Source organism: Ambystoma mexicanum, chromosome 1p (genome assembly GCF_040938575.1).
Source record: "Ambystoma mexicanum isolate Mex_15411 chromosome 1p, UKY_AmexF1_1, whole genome shotgun sequence".
NCBI lineage: Eukaryota > Metazoa > Chordata > Amphibia > Caudata > Ambystomatidae > Ambystoma > Ambystoma mexicanum.
In genome coordinates this window covers 251,445,479-251,466,900 of record NC_090921.1, presented here as the reverse complement: position 1 = coordinate 251,466,900, position 21,422 = coordinate 251,445,479, and the positions used below count along the sequence as shown (strand labels likewise).

The 21,422-nt window shown below is 47.6% G+C and overlaps 1 protein-coding gene across 7 annotated transcripts in view; it reads left to right on the top strand.

The window, feature by feature from the left end:
- The window catches only part of LOC138568696 (P2R1A-PPP2R2A-interacting phosphatase regulator 1-like), a 334,324-nt gene that overhangs the window by 311,431 nt on the left and 1,471 nt on the right, over window positions 1-21,422 (top strand). Inside the window, exons 7-9 of one of the 7 annotated variants that reach the window (XM_069646483.1) lie at window positions 7,489-7,544; window positions 8,182-8,278; window positions 20,817-20,902. In XM_069646483.1, coding sequence (XP_069502584.1) covers window positions 7,489-7,544; window positions 8,182-8,278; window positions 20,817-20,902 — 239 coding nt within the window. Of the gene's footprint in view, window positions 1-7,488; window positions 7,545-8,181; window positions 8,369-20,813; window positions 20,903-21,422 lie in introns of all 7 variants that reach the window. The other 6 variants (XM_069646481.1, XM_069646478.1, XM_069646473.1 and 3 more) reach the window with 6 other exon arrangements.

The following is a 21,422-nucleotide window of genomic DNA, read 5'->3' as shown; positions in this document are numbered from 1 at the left end:
GGGGTGTACCAAGAGATCAAGTGTGCTTTGGGTTTCCCTTTGCGCATTTTTAATGGGGCAATGAGGTCAATAGCTTTGGACATGGATTCATTGTAGGTGTTGACCAGCAGGTTCAAATTTGCTGTGGCTGGTAATGCGTTGAGCGTGGGGAGTACCAGGGGTATAAGAGCTTCAGCTGTAATGTTACGCTTGTTCCTCGTTGGGCAGGCATGTGCAAGACAAGGTTTTTTAGGCCCTAGGTTATTGATAATGATATCAAGCGAAAGGAGGTGGTGATCCGTCCAGACAAGGGATAGGGGGTTCTTGAGGGTAATGTTGCAGTTACCCAGTCGAGAGTCCTTCCTTTCGAGTGTGTGGGTTGGGAGCAGAGTTGTGTGAGGCCGTGCTCAGTTAGTGTGTTGGCCAAGGAGGTGGCTGCGGTGTCGTTGGGGTTATTATACCCGAGGTTAAAGTCCCCAAGGATGATGATTTGTGCTGAAGGTTTGGAGCTCTCGGCTACTAGGGATCTGATATCTTCTTCAAAGATGTTTCATTATCACATGCACATCTATGCTGCAGGCACATTTTCCGCTGAGCCATCGAACTTGGTTCATAACCTTAGCCTGCAGGCTGAATACAGTCTTTTGCTGCAGGCACACTACCCCCTCAGATATTTTATTCAGTGTTTGGAATTTCCTGGATATCCACTACAGTTCTATTAATCCACTTAATTGTATTACTTGAATGAGAATTGGTGGATTTGAACCTGTGACTTTCAGATTGCTCACACAGGTCATCAGCAAATCAATAAGTCCCTAAAGAAAATAAGATTTTCCAATAGCGACTTTGTGAACTGTTGTTCCAGCTCAGTGGTTTTCAACAGCAAAATACAGTGAGACCAGAGAATTCAAATGAAAAATTAAAAATATAACATTTTTACATCAGCTAATCACTCCCCAGCAGACCACCAGATTAAAGTCTGTCAGCACATGAAGGGTTGGGACTTTGTTTAAGCTTTCACACCCCTGCTCTGTCTGCAGTCAATCTAATAAAGTGACAGCAGAATGTGCTGAATGATCGTTTTAAGGGATTAACATGGCATGCCTGAACACTTCCAGGCAGCAGTCAAAGAAGTACTTAATGTATTTATGTATTTTGTAGGGGAACTATTTGGCTTTGAGTGAAAATTAAGTATTCAGCCGAAGCCGAATTTCTCATTTTCAGCCGGAATTTTCAGGATACTTTCTCGAAGCCTAATTCCGGTACACCCCTAATCTAAACTTATTTTTTTGTTGTTTACAACCTCAAGTCCTAAGAGTGACCAAAGAATCACACGTCCGATTAAGCCTATGGCAGATCTTTCCTTCCTCTGTGTTGCCTGATAAGGGACTGGTTGCCTCTCTGTAACTGTGCACTCTATTTCGAGGGGATTGGGTCCTCCGACGTATTCCATATCTATGACATGTAATCACCACAGCTGTGCTGCTTCGGAAACTTTTTTCTGCATCCTGCGTCGATGAAGTCGATGCGCCGTCGTCGAGGACCTCCTCCGACGTCATCCAATGTGATAAGTAGGACGCACGATGCCCGTAGCCTCAGTTCCGTTTTTTCCGCGAACGTGTTGCTTCGTGAATCTCGGTTAACGCCTCGACTTTTTGGAGTTCTGTTCTTCTCGGTTCTTCGAACCTGTTCGTTTTTGTGAGAGAATCTTTCGTGTGAAGATGTCTTCTACTTCGTCTTCGACCCCGCGTCCGGGCTTCAAGAAGTGCGGGGCGTGTGGGTCCAAGATGTCGGTGATGGACTCGCACGACGCCTGCCTCTGGTGCCTTGGGGAGGCCCACGACACGGATGTCTGTATCGACTGCCAGTCGCTCACGTCCAAAGCCTTACGTGAAGGTAAGAAGAAGTTGTCGGTAGGTCGGGTGTCCAAGCCCCGGAAGTCAAAGTCTGCGGGGCTTTCGACGGATGATTCGAGAGGAGACTCTCCGCGTCATCGTCGGAAGTCTTGTGGGTCTCCTTCTAGGAGTCGGTCTCGCCACCCCTCAGTCTCTTCGAGGCATTCTCAGAAGCGCCGACAGCGGTGGTCTTCCAGGTCCTCTTCGGAGGACTCTGCCCGGCACGTCGCTTACCCCACCAGCCGTGCGACGCCGGAGGAATGGGCTTCCTTCGGGAAGAAAATGCTGGCGATTCTCGAGTCGCAGGGTACTAAGCCGTCCGCGCCCCCGAGTGGGGTCGGTCGTGAGAGGTCGAGAGACACCGCTCGCAAGAGTGGTCGGCACGCGTCACGGGAGAGGTCCCGTTCGGACAAGGGGACTCGTTCTCGACGTACCCGTTCCAGGTCCCGGTCCTCGACGCGTTCGAGACCGTGTGCACCTGTGATGTCTTCGAAGAAGACATCGACGTCTGAGGCGTCGAGGGCGTCGACAGGCTTTCTCGAGGCTCCGGCTCCGAGGAAGTCGTCGACGCTCAGGTCATCGAAGGACACGCTCGGAGCTCCGGCTTCGAGGACTGTGTCGACGCCGTCGATGCTGGCGGCGCTGCATCTGACGACGCCGATTTACTCGACGTCGACGCCGATCCTCTCGGCGCCGATGCCTGTTCTCTCGATCCCAGCGCCGATTCACTCGACTCCCTCGACGCCTTTCGAGGCCGGGGTTTCGGAGGTACCCCGTGGCACGGGGGAACCCCCTAGGAAGGCTCTGGTTAAGAGCAAGCACTCTCGGGTACCTTCTTTTCGCCACCTGGAATATATTTCGGAGGTGGATGAGGATTCTGATGGCCTGGTTCCTAGTCAGGTTCCAGATGAAATTGTCTCGGGCCATAGTCAGTTTGACGATTTGAGGCAGTCACTGCATGATGCCAGTGGACTGGACACCTCTCCGGAGGTGGAGTTTTGTAGGCCTGAGCCTGGCTCTCAAGCCGATTCCTCGTACCGACGCCTTATAGCTAGGGTTTCCGAGTACTTGGGATGGTCTGCTCCCCCAGGGGAATTTGTGCAGGATGATCTCACGGACATCCTTGATGTTGGTCCCCCAACTGACCCGGTACTGCCGTTCCATATGGTTTTACAGAGAAGGGTGGCGGCGGCTTGGACTGCTCCAGAGAGTCTCCTGGCGGTGGGCAGGTCCTTGTCGCGAAAATACCATCCAGCCAGTAGCGACCCCTGCTACTTGAGCAAGCACCCCACTCCGGAGAGTTTGGTGGTGCAGGCGGCCACGGCCCCAGCAAAGCAGGCGTCGTACCCTACCATCCCTCCTGATAGGGACGACAAACGTTTTGATGGCTGGGCGAAGAAAGTGATTTCTACTGGTGGTATGGCGCTTCAGGCGGCCAACTCCATTTGTGCCTTGTCTCGTTTCACACACACTCTGTGGAACTGTGTTGCGTTAGCGGCTGAACATATTCCAGAAGGGGACGAACGGGATGGTTTCCTTGCTATGGTCCAGGATGGTAAGGATGCCATGTGTGAAATGGCTATTCCTTGCTATGGTCCAGGATGCCAAGTCCAAAGTCCGTTCAGTCGGGTTTGGACTTGGCTGAATGCGTCAGCAGGTCCATGGCGGCGAGCACCGTGATACGCAGGTTTGCGTGGTTGCAGAAGTCAGGGTTTGCTCCTGATGTGCAGTCCCGGCTCCTCAACATGCCCTTTGACGGTGAACACCTTTTTGGCAGCAAGGCTGACGAGAGCCTTGAGAGGTTGCAGACCTCAAAAGCTGCAGCGAAGTCGTTGGGCGCTGCAGTTCGTCAACCTCCGCCTTTTCGTCCTAGGGGACAGCAATGGAGGGGTGGTTCCTTTCACTATTACTCGTCCTTCAGTAAAGCGAGAGGAGCTGACAGTCAAAGAGGCCAACGCAGGGGTACCAGAGGTGGACGACAGGGTACCCGTGGTGCCAAGGCCGCTCGGGCAGTTACCTCTTTGCCCTCAGGTAACGCCGCAGCCGCTACCACTCAGTCATGAGGCCATGTCCCATGGTTCGCCGGTTGGGGGAAGGCTGGCGAAGCATCTTGTAGAATGGCGTGCCATTACTTCAGATGTGTGGCTTCTGAAGATCATAACCCACGGCTACTGTCTTCCCTTTCGGCACAGGCCTTGCGACAATCCACCGGGGAACCTCTTTGCAGAGTCCGGATCCGTTCCTTGAGCAGGAAATTCAAGCCCTGCTGGAGAAAGGCACCATAGAACTGGTGCCTGTAGCGGAGAGGAACAAGGGATGGTATTCCCCTTATTTTTTGATTTCGAAGAAAGACGGGGGATTGAGACCCATCATGGACTTGCGCGGTTTGAACAAACTCCTAAGGAAGGACAAGTTCAAGATGGTTACTCTCTCTCAAGTCCTCCAGGCCCTTCAGCTTCAGGACTGGTTGGTGTCTCTCAACCTCAAGGATGCTTACTTCCATGTGCCGATCCATCCCAAGCACAAGAAGTACCTGAGGTTCGCGGTTGGTGACTCGCACTTTCAGTTTCGGGTCCTGCCGTTCGGATTGACCTCCGCCCCGAGGGTTTTCACCAAGCTCATGGTGGTGGTGGCAGCGCATCTCAAGCAAGGGGGGGGATTCACGTCTACCCCTACCTGGACGATTGGTTGATCAGGGGGAGCTCTCCCAAGCAAGTCCTGGATCATCTGTCCGTCACCTGCCACTCCCTTCACAGGCTGGGCTTCTCCCTCAATTTAAAGAAGTCCCATTTGACGCCAACACAGCGGCTCCAGTACATCGGAGCAGTGCTCGACACTTCCCTGGTGAGGGCTCTTCACATTCAGCAGATGGTGCACAAGTTTCAGCATGCCCAGACGCTCCCAGCGTTCGAGTTCTTGAGGTTGCTCGGCCTCGTGGCATCCTGCATTCTTCTGGTGCCAGAGGCTCGCCTGCGGATGAGATCTTTGCAGTGGGCACTCAAGATGCAATGGTCGCAGTCCTCCAGCAGGATGTCGGACCCGGTCCAGGTGCCGCCCTTGCCGCCCGGGACCTTCTGTGGTGGGCCGTCGAAGGCAACTTGATGAAGGGGGCTCCATTTTGGCTTCCCGGGCCAGAGGTGACGATCGTGATGGATGAATCCCTCACGGGATGGGGAGCTCATGCCAACGGGCTGACAGTCAGCGGTCATTGGTCTCTGTCTGAGTCCAGACTCCATATCAATCTGTTGGAGCTGAGGGCCGTCAGGTTAGCCCTGAAGGCTTTTCTGCCGACTGTGCGAGGAAAGTATGTCCTGATCCTGACGGACAACACAGTGGCCATGCACTACCTCAACAAAAAAGGGGGGGCAGGGTCACTTCCTCTGTGCAGGGAGGCGATGCAGCTCGAGTTCTGGGCCATCCAGCAGGAAGTTTCGATCTCGCCAGTTCATCTGGCCGGAGACGAAAACGTGACGGCGGACGCTCTGAGCAGGCAGAGCGCGATCTCTCACGAGTGGGAGTTGGCTCAGGAGATTCTCCTGGAGATCTTCGCCCTTCGGGGGACCCCTCAAGTGGATCTCTTCGCCTCCAGTGTCAACCGAAAGTGCAAAAGGTTTTGCTCGTGGGAATTTCCTCCAAAAGGAGCCTCAGGAGACGCGTTTGTGGTGGAGTGGTCATTCCCGCTGCTGTACGCGTTTCCTCCAGTCCCCGTCATCCCACAAGTGCTGCGGAGGTTACGGAAGTTCGGTTCCCGGATGATCCTCATTGCTCCGGCGTGGGCTCGGAGGACGTGGTACCCGGACCTTCTCGACTTGTCCATCTGCCCTCCACGTCGTCTTCCCTACCGAGACGATCTGCTCTCACGGGAGGGGGGGATCAGGTTCTCCATCCAGAGGTCAGATCCCTCAACCTTCACGCTTGGCTTCTGAAAGGTTGAGGTATAAGGATTGGGACCTCCCTGAAGAAGTGATGGAGGTGTTGCTTTCGGCCCGAAGGCTAGCAACAAAGCATCTGTGCCGTTGGCGTAAGTTTTGCGACTGGTGCAGGGTTCAGAATGTGGATCCTTTTGCATGTGACATCCCCATGGTTCTGTCCTTTTTACTTTCTTTGGCCCACAGGGGCTTGCAAGTGGGTACCATTAAAGGTTACCTGGCGGCGCTGTCCATCTTTAAGTGCTCGTCTGAAGAGTGTTCTTACTTTAAAATCCCTTTAATTTCAGTTTCTGAAAGGGCTCACTAATGTGTTCCCTCCGTCACCTTTCCTGGTGCCCGGTTGGGATTTGAACCTTGTTCTTAAGTTTCTTATGGGTGCTCCGTTTGAGCCTTTACATTCTTGCCCTTTGAGGCTGTTAACTCTGAAAACTGTGTTTTTAGTTGCGGTTACTTCCGATCGCAGAGTGAGTGAGTTACAGGCACTTTCAGTTAAGCCAGCCTTCACTGTATTTCACAAGGACAGGGTTGTCCTTAGAGTTCGTCCTTCTTTTCTTCCGAAGGTAGTGACGGAATTTCATTTGGCCCAGAAGGTTGTTCTTCCGGCATTCTATCCTCCTCCGCATCCTGGTAAGGAAGAGGAGAGGCTCCATAGGCTTGATCCTAGGAGAGCTTTAAGCTTTTATGCTTCACGCATGTCCCGGGTCAGAGTGGACGATCAACTCTTTATTGGTTACGCTGGAAAGCGTTTGGGGCAAGCTGTGACGAAACAGACTTTGTCTCGCTGGATTATTTTAGCCATCTCGGAGTGTTACCGCTTGGCGGGTAGGGACCCACCGGCTGGCTTGCGGGCCCATTCTACCAGGGGTCTGGCTGCATCTACTGCCCTGCAGAGGGATGTTCCTATTTGCAACATCTGTGATGCAGCCACCTGGGCTTCAGTACATACATTTGTACGTCACTATTCCCTCGATTCCATCCGAGGGCAGGATCTGGCCTTTGGCAAGGCGGTTCTTTGCTCTGCTATTTGATTGGCTATTCTAAATTTTGATTCTAAATTCTTTCCCTCCTCCTTGCTCTGGTACTGCTTTGGGAGTCCGTCATAGATATGGAATACGTCGGAGGACCCAATCCCCTCGAAGAACAAGTTACTTTCTTACCTGGTAACGTTCTTTCGATGGGATGGTCCGACGACATATTCCATATCGCTCCCGTTCTGCCTTCCCCGCTGCAGAATTTCTTTTGCGATTGCAGCTTACTTTCCGCAAGGCTTTGTGTCTGACTGGCAGTTGACTAATGTCACACGTTCTGGGGGAAAAAACTACAACTGAGGCTACGCTCGTCGTGCGTCCTACTTATCACATCGGATGACGTCGTAGGAGGTCCTCGACGACGGCGCATCGACGTCATTGACACAGGACGCAGACGCCGAAAAAAGTTTCCGAGCAGCACAGCTGTGGTGATTACATGTCATAGATATGGAATACGTCGTCGGACCATCCCATCGAAAGAACGTTACCAGGTAAGAAAGTAACTTGTTCTTCTCCATGCGCACTTTTGTAAGGGCTAGTTCATGCATCGTGTTGCAGCTAGTCAGCTCTGTGTTGTTCATAGATTATTTGTGTTGCGGGATATGCTGCTCCTAGTACCTCCTGCTCTCCCCACATGTTTCTTTTTTGTTTCTGTAGGACAGTTGTCGAGTTTTCACTGCAGCCTTCTGCCCTGACCTCACTGAAGAGAAAAGGTGAGTGCCCTTTGCCCTCTTCATGTTCTCGCTTTATTTCCTGAACTCTGTGCTTTTTGCTGCTTAGCCATGTTATTTGTTTGGTCTCTTCTGTGACCTGTCCCTTTCTCCATCCCTTTCCCCATTTGCTTCCTCAAGTTCAACTTTGCTCTCAAATGTGCCCCAGCACCATGTCCCCCATCTTCCTCCTTCCCCACTCCCGTGCTGATCCTCCTATTCTTACATTTGGACCCATCATGTGTCCTTCCTTCCTATTTTACCCTGCCAGACTCCCTTTCTTTTACACTTCTTTCTAGCCAGTCATCTTACTCACTGCCTCCCCTTCCATTACTAATGTTGCCAGATTTCCTCACCTTTTCAGGGGTCTGCACAAATTTGTCACCAGATGCTTTGGACTAGACCTTTCATCACCGCCTAGTATAGTCATTAGTAAGAGATCATGTGAGTCGGAGTCCAAAACATCTAAAGAGCCACAGGTTGCAGATACTTGCTATTAATCATTCTTTTCCCCTCTATGCTTATTTCTTCACAGATGGCACACCCATCTTTTCTCCCTTATCTTCTCTCCTCCCAATTGCATTTTATATAATTTGATCCCATTTCTCTGTAACCCTGTCTTCCTCTTCATTGCATCCAGGGGACGTGGAGATGGATTCACCACCTAATAAGCTGTTTGTTGCTGGGGTCTCTGAACTCGGGAACCTGGACCAGCCCATCCTCCACTCGGCCGAGAGGTATACAAACAGGGGGTAGATTGGAGGCACGAGGGGCACCTATTGGAGGAGAAGAGTGACGATGCAAGATGGCCACTGGGAGTTGAATTGGTAAAGGTTGTGAGAGAGAGGCCCTGAAATAGAGTGCATCTCCAAAGGGGCGATGCCCCAAATGAGTGACCCCTCTTATTGACTCCATGCTCATCCGCCCCCATGCTCAGGAAGGTCCACTGACTCATTGCTACAAAAAGCTGTGACACAATGGTTTAGCATGAGCTCTTCCCAATCACACCCTCTTTTAGTTCATGAATAAAAGCGTTCATATATATGAAATGTTACACTCCAATAACCAGACTGCCGACATGCAGCACTTGCCAACTTCAAATATCTTTCCTAAGATCCAATAGCAAAGAAAATAGAAGTGTGAATAATAGCCTGCAGCTGTATAATACAAACGCAGGACAATACCAAATTAGCATCGTTTGCCAGGGCTTCATAGTTTAGTAAGCTAGAGACCTGCTCCCACACTGCCAGTTTTGCTTAATAGAAAGCCTAATCCATGATGAAGAAATAATTGCCAATAATCGGTTTCAGAAAACCAGATGTCAAACCTTGGTCCAGGGGTTCCAAAAAATATGTATATCAGCGTTACCTCCCGGACAAATGCGTTATATGAAAAGAGAAAGAGAGCCCTTTGATGGGAGCTCTGCCTCATGAATGACTTCCTTCCTGAGAGGAGTTTGTGGAAGTAGGGTATTCTGACTGACCGCACCCTCTGCCGTTCACTTACCTTTCCCTCTAATTTCCTCCTTCACTTTGTGAATGGTTTAAGCTCAAATAGAGGGTTCCATTCTTTTGTGTCTAGACATTCTTATTTCGTACAAAGTTAATTGTACTTGGAATAAACATGGATTTAGTGCGCAAACTTGCATCAGCAAATGGTGCCTAGTTGTATTGGCTATGTCAAGACTCTACATTCTGTGTTTCTTTATCAGAACTGGTGAAAGGTTGGTGTATTCTTGACCAAAGGGAGAAATTGTATCTGTGTATATATCAAGGCAGCTTTTGTTGAAACCAAAGTAACAATTACTCCACAATTCCCCCACTAAAGAGTAACTTCCATAACCAGTTTGAGGCACCCTAGTAGAGTCTAATCCCACACCAGAGGATGGTACATCAAGTGACATGACGGGAGATAAAGGCCCAGGGGAGTGACGTATCCAAGCAACAGAATACACCCCATTGTGAAAGGAATGGCCCTGTGACCAAGAGATACTCCTTGGTAGTGTGACCAGACGTCCCGGTTTTGCTGGGTCTGTCCTTGAATTAGGTGCTCTGTCCCCCCTTTTTATATATTTAAAATCCCGGTACTGTTTTTTTGAAAATGGAGGGTAACCTTTGGAAGAATTACAGGTGTGAGTGCAGAAGTCGGCATTTACCGAACAATTATAAACCAAATTATCGTTCTTGTAGTCCAGCAATATTACTGGTTCAAAGGTGAGTTTCCTGGGCTAGGCCTTGGGATGGAGCACAGCTCCAGAAAGACAAACTTTGCCAGAGCTCTGCTCTGTCTTGTTCCGGCCCATTTCCTTCCCTGCTAGTCACTGTAAATTGGAGTCCTACTTTTGTGTTGTTGGCCTGTGCCAGTTTTCTATTTTTCAAATCTGGTCACCCTACTCCTTGGGAAGTATGCATGAATGTATGGATAGAAATCAACTGAAGGAGACCATTCTTTATTGACAGTGGGAATAAAGGGCAGGAAGGGGAGAGGAGAGGTGGAATGAATTTGACACCAACTTAAATGCCAGGCAGCACAGTGATCTACATGCAGGCCAGAGAGATCGCTGGCAAGGAGTTATTTACCTTCACCCTACCTCCTCTCACTCTCTCTACTAGATTTATTTTCAGAGCCCCAAATTAAAAACAATATTTATAGGGATAGAGCTGGAGCATAACCAGAGGGGTACAACCTCGTTTGTCTTCCCAGAGGCCTTGCAGACCTAGTTGGAGACTGCAGGAATCGGCAGGTTCCCCCCCCCCACACTCTTCTCACTCACCCCTTGGATGCTAAAACAGACTGTGTCTGGGGCAGCCTGCGTAACCTTCCAGAGTCCAGGGTCCCAGGCTTTGAGTTCTTGGGTGGCTTCCTCTTGGAGGCCTCATTGTTTTTGTTGCAATCAACTTACACAAATGTGGGAACAAAATATTGGCATTCAGCCAATCCATACTTGATGCTGAATCATATTTCTTGGTCAGTTTCTAGTCAATCTTGTGGGGAATCCCGTTAAGGGCACAACCATAGACAAAGGGAATGTTTTCCATTCGTCTAGGTGGAATTCTGGAACGCTGGTTGGCAGATGAACCTACGCCAGGTATCTATAGCAGCAGCACTTACATGTGGCAAAGTGACTTTCACCTTGTAATGCCTCCAGATTCAGCCTTCTTTCCTAGATCTTGGTGTTATTATCAGGAACTGAAAAATGCATGTGTTCTACTTTTGAGGTAGCCACCGTTTCCGTTTAGTAATTGATTGATTGATTGTTTATTTGTGTAGCGCCTATACACAATATGTCTAAAAGCGCTTCAAGGAGGGAGGGAACATGGGAGAATACAGTTACAATTCTTATAAGTCCTTGAAACAATTCAGAATGTGAAAAATAACTATCTTAATCAGCCTGGCGACATTTCAGATAGTGCAAGTGCAAGGAACAATAAGGGAGGCGAGGGGAGGTAAAAAGAGGCAAAACAAGCGGTTACATTACTATGCCAGACGCCAATTGATGTAGTGCCAGAAAATGAACGAGAGGAGGGGGGCGATGGGGCGTATTCTGTCTGATATAAAAAATGAAGCAATACATAGGTGGGTACCCTGCCACCCTTCATACTGCCTACGTACCCCTATATATTGGTGAAGGCCCTAGACCCAATCCTGTATTGTCTCACACTGCAAAGAACCCCATAACAGGAAGAGGGCAGTTTGCCAATACAACCTCAACTCGTAGATGTACCACCTACCCTGGTACACAGGTGTTGGGAAAGGTCCAAACCCCATCCTATTTACAGACGTGTCTCTATTGAAACCCACAGCAGGCAGAGTAGTGTCTACCAAAGATAAACAGTCTCATTACTCTACATCTTTCTCACACACTGGTGTGGGATAGGGTCACAGATCCACAGGCTCCCTGCAACAGGCAGAGTACGCTCATCCAAGTGTTGTCCATACCAGCCGCAGTGTCTTTTCAGCTGAATGGTATTGGTTATTTAAGCAGAAAAACATTACTAACAATAAAGGAGGAAATTAAGTGATTAAATCATCACTAATAAAACCTCTCTCAGTTGTGGAATATTAGTACTTCGCTCGGGCTTCTAACTGTGGCCCCGAGGGCATCACTCTACCGGTAATGCCCCCACCCCTTGGGTTATATTGCCTAATTAGTACCCAGCGGGGGGATGGCATGGTAATCCCTCTGCTCCAAGACCCCTCATGGCTGGAGGCTCTGCTCCCATGCCACACCTCCCCCCACCTTTCCTTCCACTTACCTGCTTTTTTTCTCCTCTTTGGGAGCAGACGAGCTGGAAACACTTCTGTCACCTGCACGTCCCCTCCCGATCTGCGACAGGGTGCCTTGAAAGGAAGAAGGGACTACAGGTAGTCCCTTCTTCCTTTCCATGATGGCCATTTGTTTTGTTCAATTGTTTCCTATTTATTTTTTTAATGGCCTCTCATGGAAATAGAGAAGGGACTATATGTAGTCCCTTCCTCCTTTCCATGCCAGCTATTTTGTTTGTTTACTTTTTAAAAATTGTTTTCAATGGCCACCATGGAATGGGAAAATGGACTTTTCTTTTGCCTACCCCAGCGGGCATTTTTTTAAACATTTTTTTTTTCTGTTGCGAAATGCTGTAGCATTTCGCAACAGCAAAAAAATGCTTATAGTAACCTAGTCTCTCAGGCCTGTAACTATGGGCCCCAGGGCATTACCTGAAGTGGTAATGCCTCTCTTGCTCGTGGCTTATTGCTTAATTAAGTGACTCCACATTGATAAGCACATGACTGAGAGAATCGGCCAATATGGTTAGCTTGGGATAGAGAAAAGCAGAAATTAAATAAGTAAATGTGTTTGTAAGTTGGGGATTGGAGCCTCGGGTGGTGCTTTGGGGGGTATTTGGCGATCTTCCAGAAATAAGTAATGAGAGAAAGTGGTTGAAAGTGTTCTCTGCCCCATACTCCACTTGGTATGAAAGTAGTGGGGGTGCGATTGTTAGGGCCCAATTCTTTCTTCAGTAAGAGACACTGAAGCCAAAAGGTCTTCAAAGGTGTCTGATAAAGTAAGTCTATGTTGAGGTGCTCTGGAAATAACAAGCTCATAAAGGAGTACCACCTGACCAGACAACGAGGACGCCATCACCCAGCCCCGAAATACTTGATCACGCAAAAACACATACGTTGACTACCTTACCAAGGAGAGTGGACATGTCTGCACAGGGTTCTGAGAGACATAGAAGACAGAATTCAGCTTGTTGGGATTTGATTCCTCTAGACCCCAAATGATATGGAGTGTCGGGTCCTCTACTACTTGCTACCGAGTGTTCGATGTTAGGAAAAATTTCTCTTAACTGCACCTTTCCTTCCATCTTTATGGAACCCCCAAACTTTTTGTTTTTATTTTCAAATCTGACTGTACCTTCTGCACTGGCCTTTGCTCATACGTTATGGGGAAACTGATGTCATTCAGGCTGTCAGTACTGGGAAACATTGATTCCCTTAATCATGTTCATATGTTACTAGTTTTGGTTACTTTTGTTTCACTTGTGGTAACGTTATATCATTATAAAATACAGCTTACTCTACAGTATGATGGGGTGCATTTTTGTTTTGCCATAGACCTACATTCAGAGGATTTTCGGTTACTCTAGGTGTGCTAAAAGGCTAGGCTGGTGGCAGCAGAGACTTTTCCCCACTTTTTGGGGATTTTCATTTTAGATTAGCCGCGTTTGGCTACTGGTCAAACATGGTCGTGCCTCAAGATTTTTCACATGTTCTTTTGCCATCTTGTCTTTTAGCCTTCTTCCTGGCCCCAGAGGCCAGGAAGATCCTTATAAGAACTCAGTGCCTGGGAAAGTAGGAGCTTCTGACGGCTACTGGAGGGCTGTGTGTTTGCTGGCAGTATGTGGGCTGGGTCTGTCTGACTCTAATCCACAAACTGGTTTCAGTGTATCTGAGTGGTATGCCTTATCAACAAAAAAAGGGGAGGCCCGATTCCAAACCTGGTCCTTCGGGATATACAGTGTATATAGAAGCAATACTATGGACCAGTGGATGAGGGATGACAACTCATACCAAGTTCATCTTTTCATAAATATCGATAAACAATTTTTCATACAATATCAACTTTAATTATTACACATAGTTAAAAAAATGAATTAGTTCACAAAACATCAATTGGCACAATTTAATTGGTATCGCATCACAATACCATCAATAAAGTTCAAATTAAAATAGAAATCTCGGTTCACTCACACTTTTTCCCATGTGAATATACAAAGTGGCGCTGAATATTACTTGGAAGCCACCAGTCGCCTCTTGGTTTCCAGTAAAGGAAGATTGAATTTGTATGGTCCTAACCTGAAAATGAAAGCTGCATATATCCAGAATCTCTGGATTGCCCCCGCTGACTATGATGTGGAGGCGGTGTGGCTCCTCCTACCATGTGAAATCGCATATACAGAAGGTCCCGTTTCACTGTCCTGTAGAAGGTTGCATTAGTGACGGACATAAATAAGAAGTCCAACGACAACTGAAACCTGTGTAGACAAAAACCGGTGGGAACAGGGGTACACAGATTGAGTTACCTAGAAACTGACAAAAGGAGCCAGACTTTGTGAAATATTACAGATTGTAAAGAGTTGAGGTGGTCACATAAGTATGGAGTATGAGAAGTATGTGAAGAAGGAATGTGAGTGAATGAATGGTGGGAATAAGTGTGAGTGAGCCGAGATTTCTATTTTAATTTGATGTTATTGTGATGCGATACCGATGAAATTGTGCCAATTGATGTTTTGTGAACGAATTCATTTTTTTAACTATGCGTAATAATTAAAGTTGATATTGTATGAAAAATCGTTTTTCAATATTTATGAAAAGATGACCTTGGTATGAGTTGTCATCCCTCATCCACTGGTCCATAGTATTGCTTCTATATGAGTGAAATGCATGAATGTTCCCGCCAGTGGTCCTGATTGGACCACTGCTGGTGTGTGTGTGTGTGTGTGTGTGTGTGTGTGTGTGTGTGGGGGGGGGCTAGTCTTGCTATTGGCTTGTGGGTGTTTCAGCAATTACCTGGCTTTTAGGATAAGAAGAGGACACCTGCACGCATTCTTCAGAGATCTTGGAGAAACCAGAAGGAGCCAAGTATCCTATCAGGTTGTGAGACCCGACTGGAGGAGGCCTGGCAACCAACTTCTGCTGCTGTCCTGTAGGACCCCTGTCTTGCTTTGAATCTTTAGTAGTCCTGTGAAGGAGCTGCGACCCTTGGAGTGGAGGGATCATCCATTCCCGAAGTCTGCTCGGTGCCCTGCCAAAGGAAACTTTCGTAAGTGCCCTGGAACAGTCCTGTGGCTGACCAGCTTTGTTTTTGGGCTACCATGCTGCTGGCTTCACTGTACCGTGTTTCGGCCTGAAACTCGGGGCATCCTCAGCTGGCCCTACAAGACTGCCTCCTGCATAATTTTCATCATCCTAGCATCAAGGTGACCTCAAGATAGAAGGGAAAGTCTGCCCGTGGCTGCTGAGTCCTTTTTGCGTCACCGTGCGCGGTGACCACCGTCCAGAAAATTGCTTGCCTGACCCGAGTTCAGTCCTAAGACGGGTGCTGCATCAAGTTTTTCTGCATTTTACGACTGAGAGTCCTTGCAACAGTAAAAGACACCAACCGGAGATCAACTCGAACCTGCAACCCCTGAGAATGAAGGACTGAGGCTTTTGGCAGGAAAAGCAACATCAGATACTCTTCCTTTGTTCTGCCAAGTCTGGGGAAGAATTTGAGTAAGGGGGGGTAAGTTACAGAGTTTCTAACCTACTCCTATTCTTCGATTATAAGTCTATGGGCTTATAATAAAGCTCACTTTTGGGCATTAGTCTAAATTGAACCCTAAACTTCAGTCCCCTTCACTAGACCCCAGAGACCATACCTGCATGTTTTCCTGCATACTAAGTTCTGTGGATCAGTATCCTGAACTATTGGGCACAAGGCCCCAGGCAACTTAGGTCTGGACAATTTTAGATAGGGATCATCACTGTGGACCTTTTTGAGCAGAATATTTGCCTAACCTTTCCTTTGCAGAATGTTTCTGATTTGTCTTATGCCTTATAACCAAGTGAATGTATATGTGTATTTAGTTTGATCGACAGGATGTATAAAAATAGTTATTTAATTATGGCCAAAAAACTATAGAAAAATGACTCCAACCAGGTAGACGTATCACACAACACTAAGTGTAATCTGTGATTCCCATTGTGCGACCTCATTGTGGAGCATTTACAAGCTCACCCCCTCTGAAGAACTTATCCTAGAACGCCTGTCACTTCTGCCTAATCTGGTTTGGCTGCAGCTTTCCAGAGTTGTTCCTGTCACAATATAGGTTGGCCTTCTATACATCTGTTCACCAGGCAAGAGTATAGAAGATCAGTCCTAACATTCGATCTGACAACTTTAGAAGGGCGTGGCAGACATAAAACGTAGGGGACTATCACAGACAAGAATGTTAAATGTGACCCACTTGCAGTATTGCAGTCTTTGCTTCTTGCATTGTTCAGCGCCTGTAGTGTCTTCCTCTTTGCATTATTGAGGCCTGTGGTGTCAATGTGTTTTGCATTGGTGAGCACTGATGGTGTCTTTGCTTCTTGTGTTGTTGGGACGCCAGTGCTTCCTCCATTGTTTGGTGTCTATTATGTCTGCCGCCTTGCATTGGCAAGGGATTGTGATGCCTGCACTGCTTGATGACGTCCGGTGATTTGCGCTTGTGGGTTTAATAAGTACCTTTACTGACTGTTTCTGCACATTTTTTGTCCTTTTCTGGGGCCTGCATTTCTAACATGCTTGGTGTTCTGGGGTGCTGTGCTCCTTGCTATGCTGCAGCGTAGAAGTATGTACTCTTTGTATAGTTTGGCAATGATTGTGTCTTAATCTTGCACTTTTTGACACATCATGTTTGCACTTCTATGATGTGTGATCTACGAGTTCAGTATTTCTTGCATTTTTGGGGATTGAGGCATTCCAACACTTAGTTTTGTTTTCTTGAGGATCTGTGCTGGCTATTCCTATTTTATTTTTGGGAGCTTGTGGTGATTTTGTTTCTTGTATGTGGGGAACCTGTGGTGTTTGTGCTTCATATATTGTGTGGGCCAGGGAAATGTGTGTATTCTTGAAAAGAAGGAAGCCAATGTCTGTGCTTCTTTCATTGCGTAGCAGCTTTGTTTTATACATGTATAGTTTTAAGGGGAAACATCTATTTGAATGCTCTTGTATTATTGGGCACCAAGGTTTTATGTCCTTGTGTTTGTGGCCATGTATGGTTCATGCACCTGCGTTCCTGTGATTTCTGTATTGATGTGCCTCAGGGAGCCTGGGAACCTTGTATTGCTATGCATCTGAACTATTTGTCCCTTCTCCTTTTTGAGGATAGGAAGGTGAGCATGCTAGGCAAGACCTTCCCAAGGAGTCTGGGAAAGTGGGAGTTCATTGGAAGTGACTTTCCTCTTGGGGACAAGGATTCCCATTCCTGTAAGGAGCTCTGTCCAGAATTCATTGTCTTCCTACATGGGGAATTGTAAAGACTGTTTTTGCTTATGTTTTGGATTCACCAAATGGTGACATTTCTTCAATCTTTTTGGGTTCAGGTAATGCTGGATCCCACCTGACCTCCAGAGTCAACGAAGAACGACGCACCCCTTTTGTTTGTGATGACGTACATAAAACGACGAGAAACCTGGAATAGAGGAGAGGGACTCCCACACAGAGGTGAGCCTTTGGTGGGAAGACCTCCTAGACCACGGAGCCGGCGTTAGCTTGGAGAGTGAGCTGATCGCTATCAAGATGCTGGAAGGCTAGCATCCTGAGTGGCTAGGAAGCCAAAGTCGAGAGAGAGAGCTGGAGACGGTGAAGCGACTGTCTCGCCTGGCAGTGCGACCACACAAATTCTGTGATGGGTCTGGGGCCCATTAACTGATGTTGTGACCAGACTGCAGCAGAGAAAGTGGATCCACGATATCCGCATAAGCAGGCCATCAGCTGCAAAGCTGGGCGCCGAAAGGGAAGCGAACGCTCCCGAAGAGGTAAGACTGCTGAGAAGGGCACGCCGCTATATCTGAGGCTGGGAAAGCCAAAAAAAATTGTGGGAGCCCTGAAAACCCAAACGGGCGGTCGGCAAACTGAGGCCCCACTAAAGTAAGACATTTCAGAGGGCTGCAGGGCTTTGGGGAGCCCTGGAAAATCAAGAGACATTAATATTTGAGGCTGGAGAAGCCGAAAGGGTTACGGGGGTTTGAGAAACCCGAATGCTGGACACGGACAGACAACCAAACGGGCCCCTGACAGCCTAACAGACGGCCGGAGAGTTTTAGGGAACCCTACAAATCTTGATATTCGAGAGTGGAGAAGACAAAAGGGAGCCAGGAAAAAATGAATGCTGTATACAAGCAGACAGCCACCTGACTCCCTGTTAAAGTAAGCCTGTCGGGAGGGGTGAGGGAGAGAGGTAGGGGGGCACCACAGGGCTTTGGAGAGCTCTGGAAAATCTAAAGACATTGAAATCCGAGTCTGGGAAGCCAAAAGGGTTATGGGAGCCAGGAAAACTCAGAGGCTGAACACTGGAAGATTCCCCACCAAGGTACCGCTAAAGTAAGCCTATCGAGGGGCAGAAGACTTTGGGGAGCCCTGGAAATACCAAACATGGCAAGCAAGACTGGGAACAGAAAGAACCTGGAGGGTTCCATTGCTAAAATCCAAAACGAGAACATTATCAAGCACCAAGTCAGAAATAGTGGAATTGTGTTAAGAAAACACTTGTTTCCTTTAATGAAGGAAACGTATTTGATGTATGCGAAAACTTGAGGCCTGCCATTCAGTTCCCAAAGAGGCTGGAGGACTGTATTGTATGAAATTGATGAACCTTTGTGCCCTTCGTTGGAAAAAAGATTGCAGTCATTTTGCCAAACAATGCCTAAAGATACAGGCTATTGTTTAGGCCTACTTTTTGTTATGTTTTTCTAAGTGGTAGTGTCAGACAGCAAGTAGGGTTTTGGACTAAGGACAATTTCTTTTGACATTTGACGAGCACCCTTGCTTTCATCATTAGGCAGGGAATTACCCTCATAGCTGTAGGGCCAGATAGGCGGTTTTCTTACTATTTAAATAAACACCCTGTAACATGTCGCAAATTAATCCGACTACAGATCCTTGTTTGTCTTGCTGGGCCAGTCCTCTTCACGTGGCATTGGGCACAACTCATCCACGCCCAAAATGGCAACTTTCTTGAGGGGCGGGGGTAAACATTTAACCGCATTTTGTAGGGCTGCAAAAGAACTGACCAAACCTCATTGAGCGAAGTGAAAAATAACACATTTTTATAGGGAGAACCCAGAGTCATTTTAAAAGCAGGCAATTCTGTTCATATTACCTGTAAATTAGCTCCCAGGTAGGTAGAGCAGAATATACAAGGAATCCCTACAACACAACTGCACAGTACCTTTGCAAACACTGTCGGAATTTCTCCTCCAACCATAACCCCACAAAATACCGTTTGGAGCCTGGGTGTAATCCGTAGGGGAGCACTACTTATTCTTTCTCCTTGAGAGAGTGGCAAGGCAGAGACCACTCTTAAGGGCCCCCGGGCGAGAGAAATATTCATTTCTGAGGCGGTCACTCCTCCCTTGGATGCTTGCACAGTAGTAATTCCCAACCTTGGAACAGATTGGGGAAAGAAGTCGTTGGAAGAGTTTTTTGGGGGCTGTGTTTTTGAAGGTCTTGCAGTGAATATATGTCTATCCCCAAGGGTACCATTGATCATGCTCCGGGGATAGAGCAGTGCCATAGTTGATTCAAGATGCAGGTCCGCATTACACTGAGAAAACCTACAAGGGAGGCCTGGGTAAGTAGTAAGTATATTTGTTAGAGCCTATTCTGCCGAGGGGTCCTGAGAAGCTAATATATAGGTGCAACCGGATTACACTTAAGGTACAGTCGTTCTGCATTCCGGTTTATACTGGGGAGGAGGTAGGCTTGGTGTTAAAACGCAGGTACAAATTACAAGGTATGTTCAGAAACAGAGGTACACATAAGTAACTACAAAAAATAAATTCAAGATTTCATCTAGATCAGCATACTACTAGGTAAGTTAATGCATTCCTACATATATACAGCCACAGTTTGATGGCATCAAAATGGGTCACCATCCACTTTTGTTAATGTTAAAGGTATTTGTACCGCGCACCGTCATCACCGGAGTGGTCGCCAGGTGCTCTGGCAGATCTGAAAAGAAAAGAGGGTAGGAAGGTTAGTAAGAATGAGTGGGAAAAAGGCAATAGAGCGGTGAAGTGCTTTTGGCAGCCTCAGTACAGTTTGCACTGTTCGCTGAGCTTGGGTGTGCTTTTCAGTTGGGAGCCGTGGTGTACGGCTGTGTAGTAGATTTTGTTGTTGCAGTGTGGTGAAGTGTGTGCGGTTTGTTGTGCAGAGGTACAGTTGTGGTAAGTTAGAGTTTGAGATGTGTATGCAGAGGGGTGAGATTGTTTAGTGGGGTTGGTTAGTGACATCGCTATTTAGAAGTGACGCATGCTAATCTTCACAAACGTGTCTAGATGCAACGCAAGCTAGTCTTTACAATCCTGTCTAGGTGTGGTGCAAGCTGACATTCACAATTCTGTCTAGATGTGACGCAAGCTAGTATTACTGTTCTGTCCAGATATGACACAATGCTAGTCTTCACAATTCTGTCTAGATAACATAGACATATACACTGTAAGGTTTCTAAATTGTGAGAGAAGGTTACAGGTACGTTTGCAATCCTTAATACAAATGACGAGTGTACTGCAGCATGCAAGAACAATGCTTTGATATGTCCATCCCTACTCTTTTCCAAGGTAATTGTCTGTCATATGCGGGTTGCCCGATCAAGCATATTTTCTGAAGAAATTAACTATAGGAAGTTCACAGTTCGGCTCTCCAGCTATGGGGATTAAAGATTACTAGTCTCTGGGATTTTAGCGACCATAGAGGGTTCTGTGCCTTTACCATGCAAGTTGACACTTTACACCCAAAGCAAGCCGATATGGTCAGAGGAGCTTGAAGAGAGTGCTGGAAGAGATGTAAGCAATCTCAACCCCCAGACTCTCTAACTTGCAAAAATAAAGCAATGCCCTGGGACAGGAAACCAGTGAGGACAATTGGGCTCAGTTGCTGAAGGCTCATAGCTTGACAATTCGAGGTTTTCAGGTCAGGCTCTTGCAGAGACCCCCCCCCCCCTCCCCACACAGTGGTAACTTCTCGATTTTCTGTTCTAGCAGCCTTGGAGGATCTCTCAGGAGCAGCATGCTGGACCAGACCTTGATGTCACCCAGCACCGGGTTAGCACACCCTTGGGAGAAACACGGTTGGTTGTTCAGTTCCAATAGGCCGTTCCTGTCTGGAGATGCTGGCCATGCTCCCAGTCGATAAGGCCGTATTCCTTACTCGGTTCCAAACAAGCACAGCACCCCCACTCTTCAAACACCATCATTGAAGTTGTCCTGTTGGACACAGTGCCCCCTTTTCCTCAACTGTTGACAGACTATTTCTCACACCAAATACTATAGGCAATGAGTATAATCCTAACCGAATTGGGCAGATGGAGCTAGTCGAGCCATAGTCTGTATGTGGTTGCCCTTCTACTATCGATGGCATTGTGTGGTCCCTGTGCATCGTTTATTGTTGTGTGCCTGTGATGCCTGCATTCTTATCATTGTTTTGGACCTTAGGTGCTTTTTCTTCATGGATTGTTGAGCAACTCTGCTGCCACCACTGTTTGTATTCTTGTCTGTGTGATGCATGTGCTTCTTGCACTGGTTTGGCACTTGTGGTGTCTTGCTACTTTCATTCTTGTTCAACTGTGGAGCTTGTGCTCCTTGTGTTGA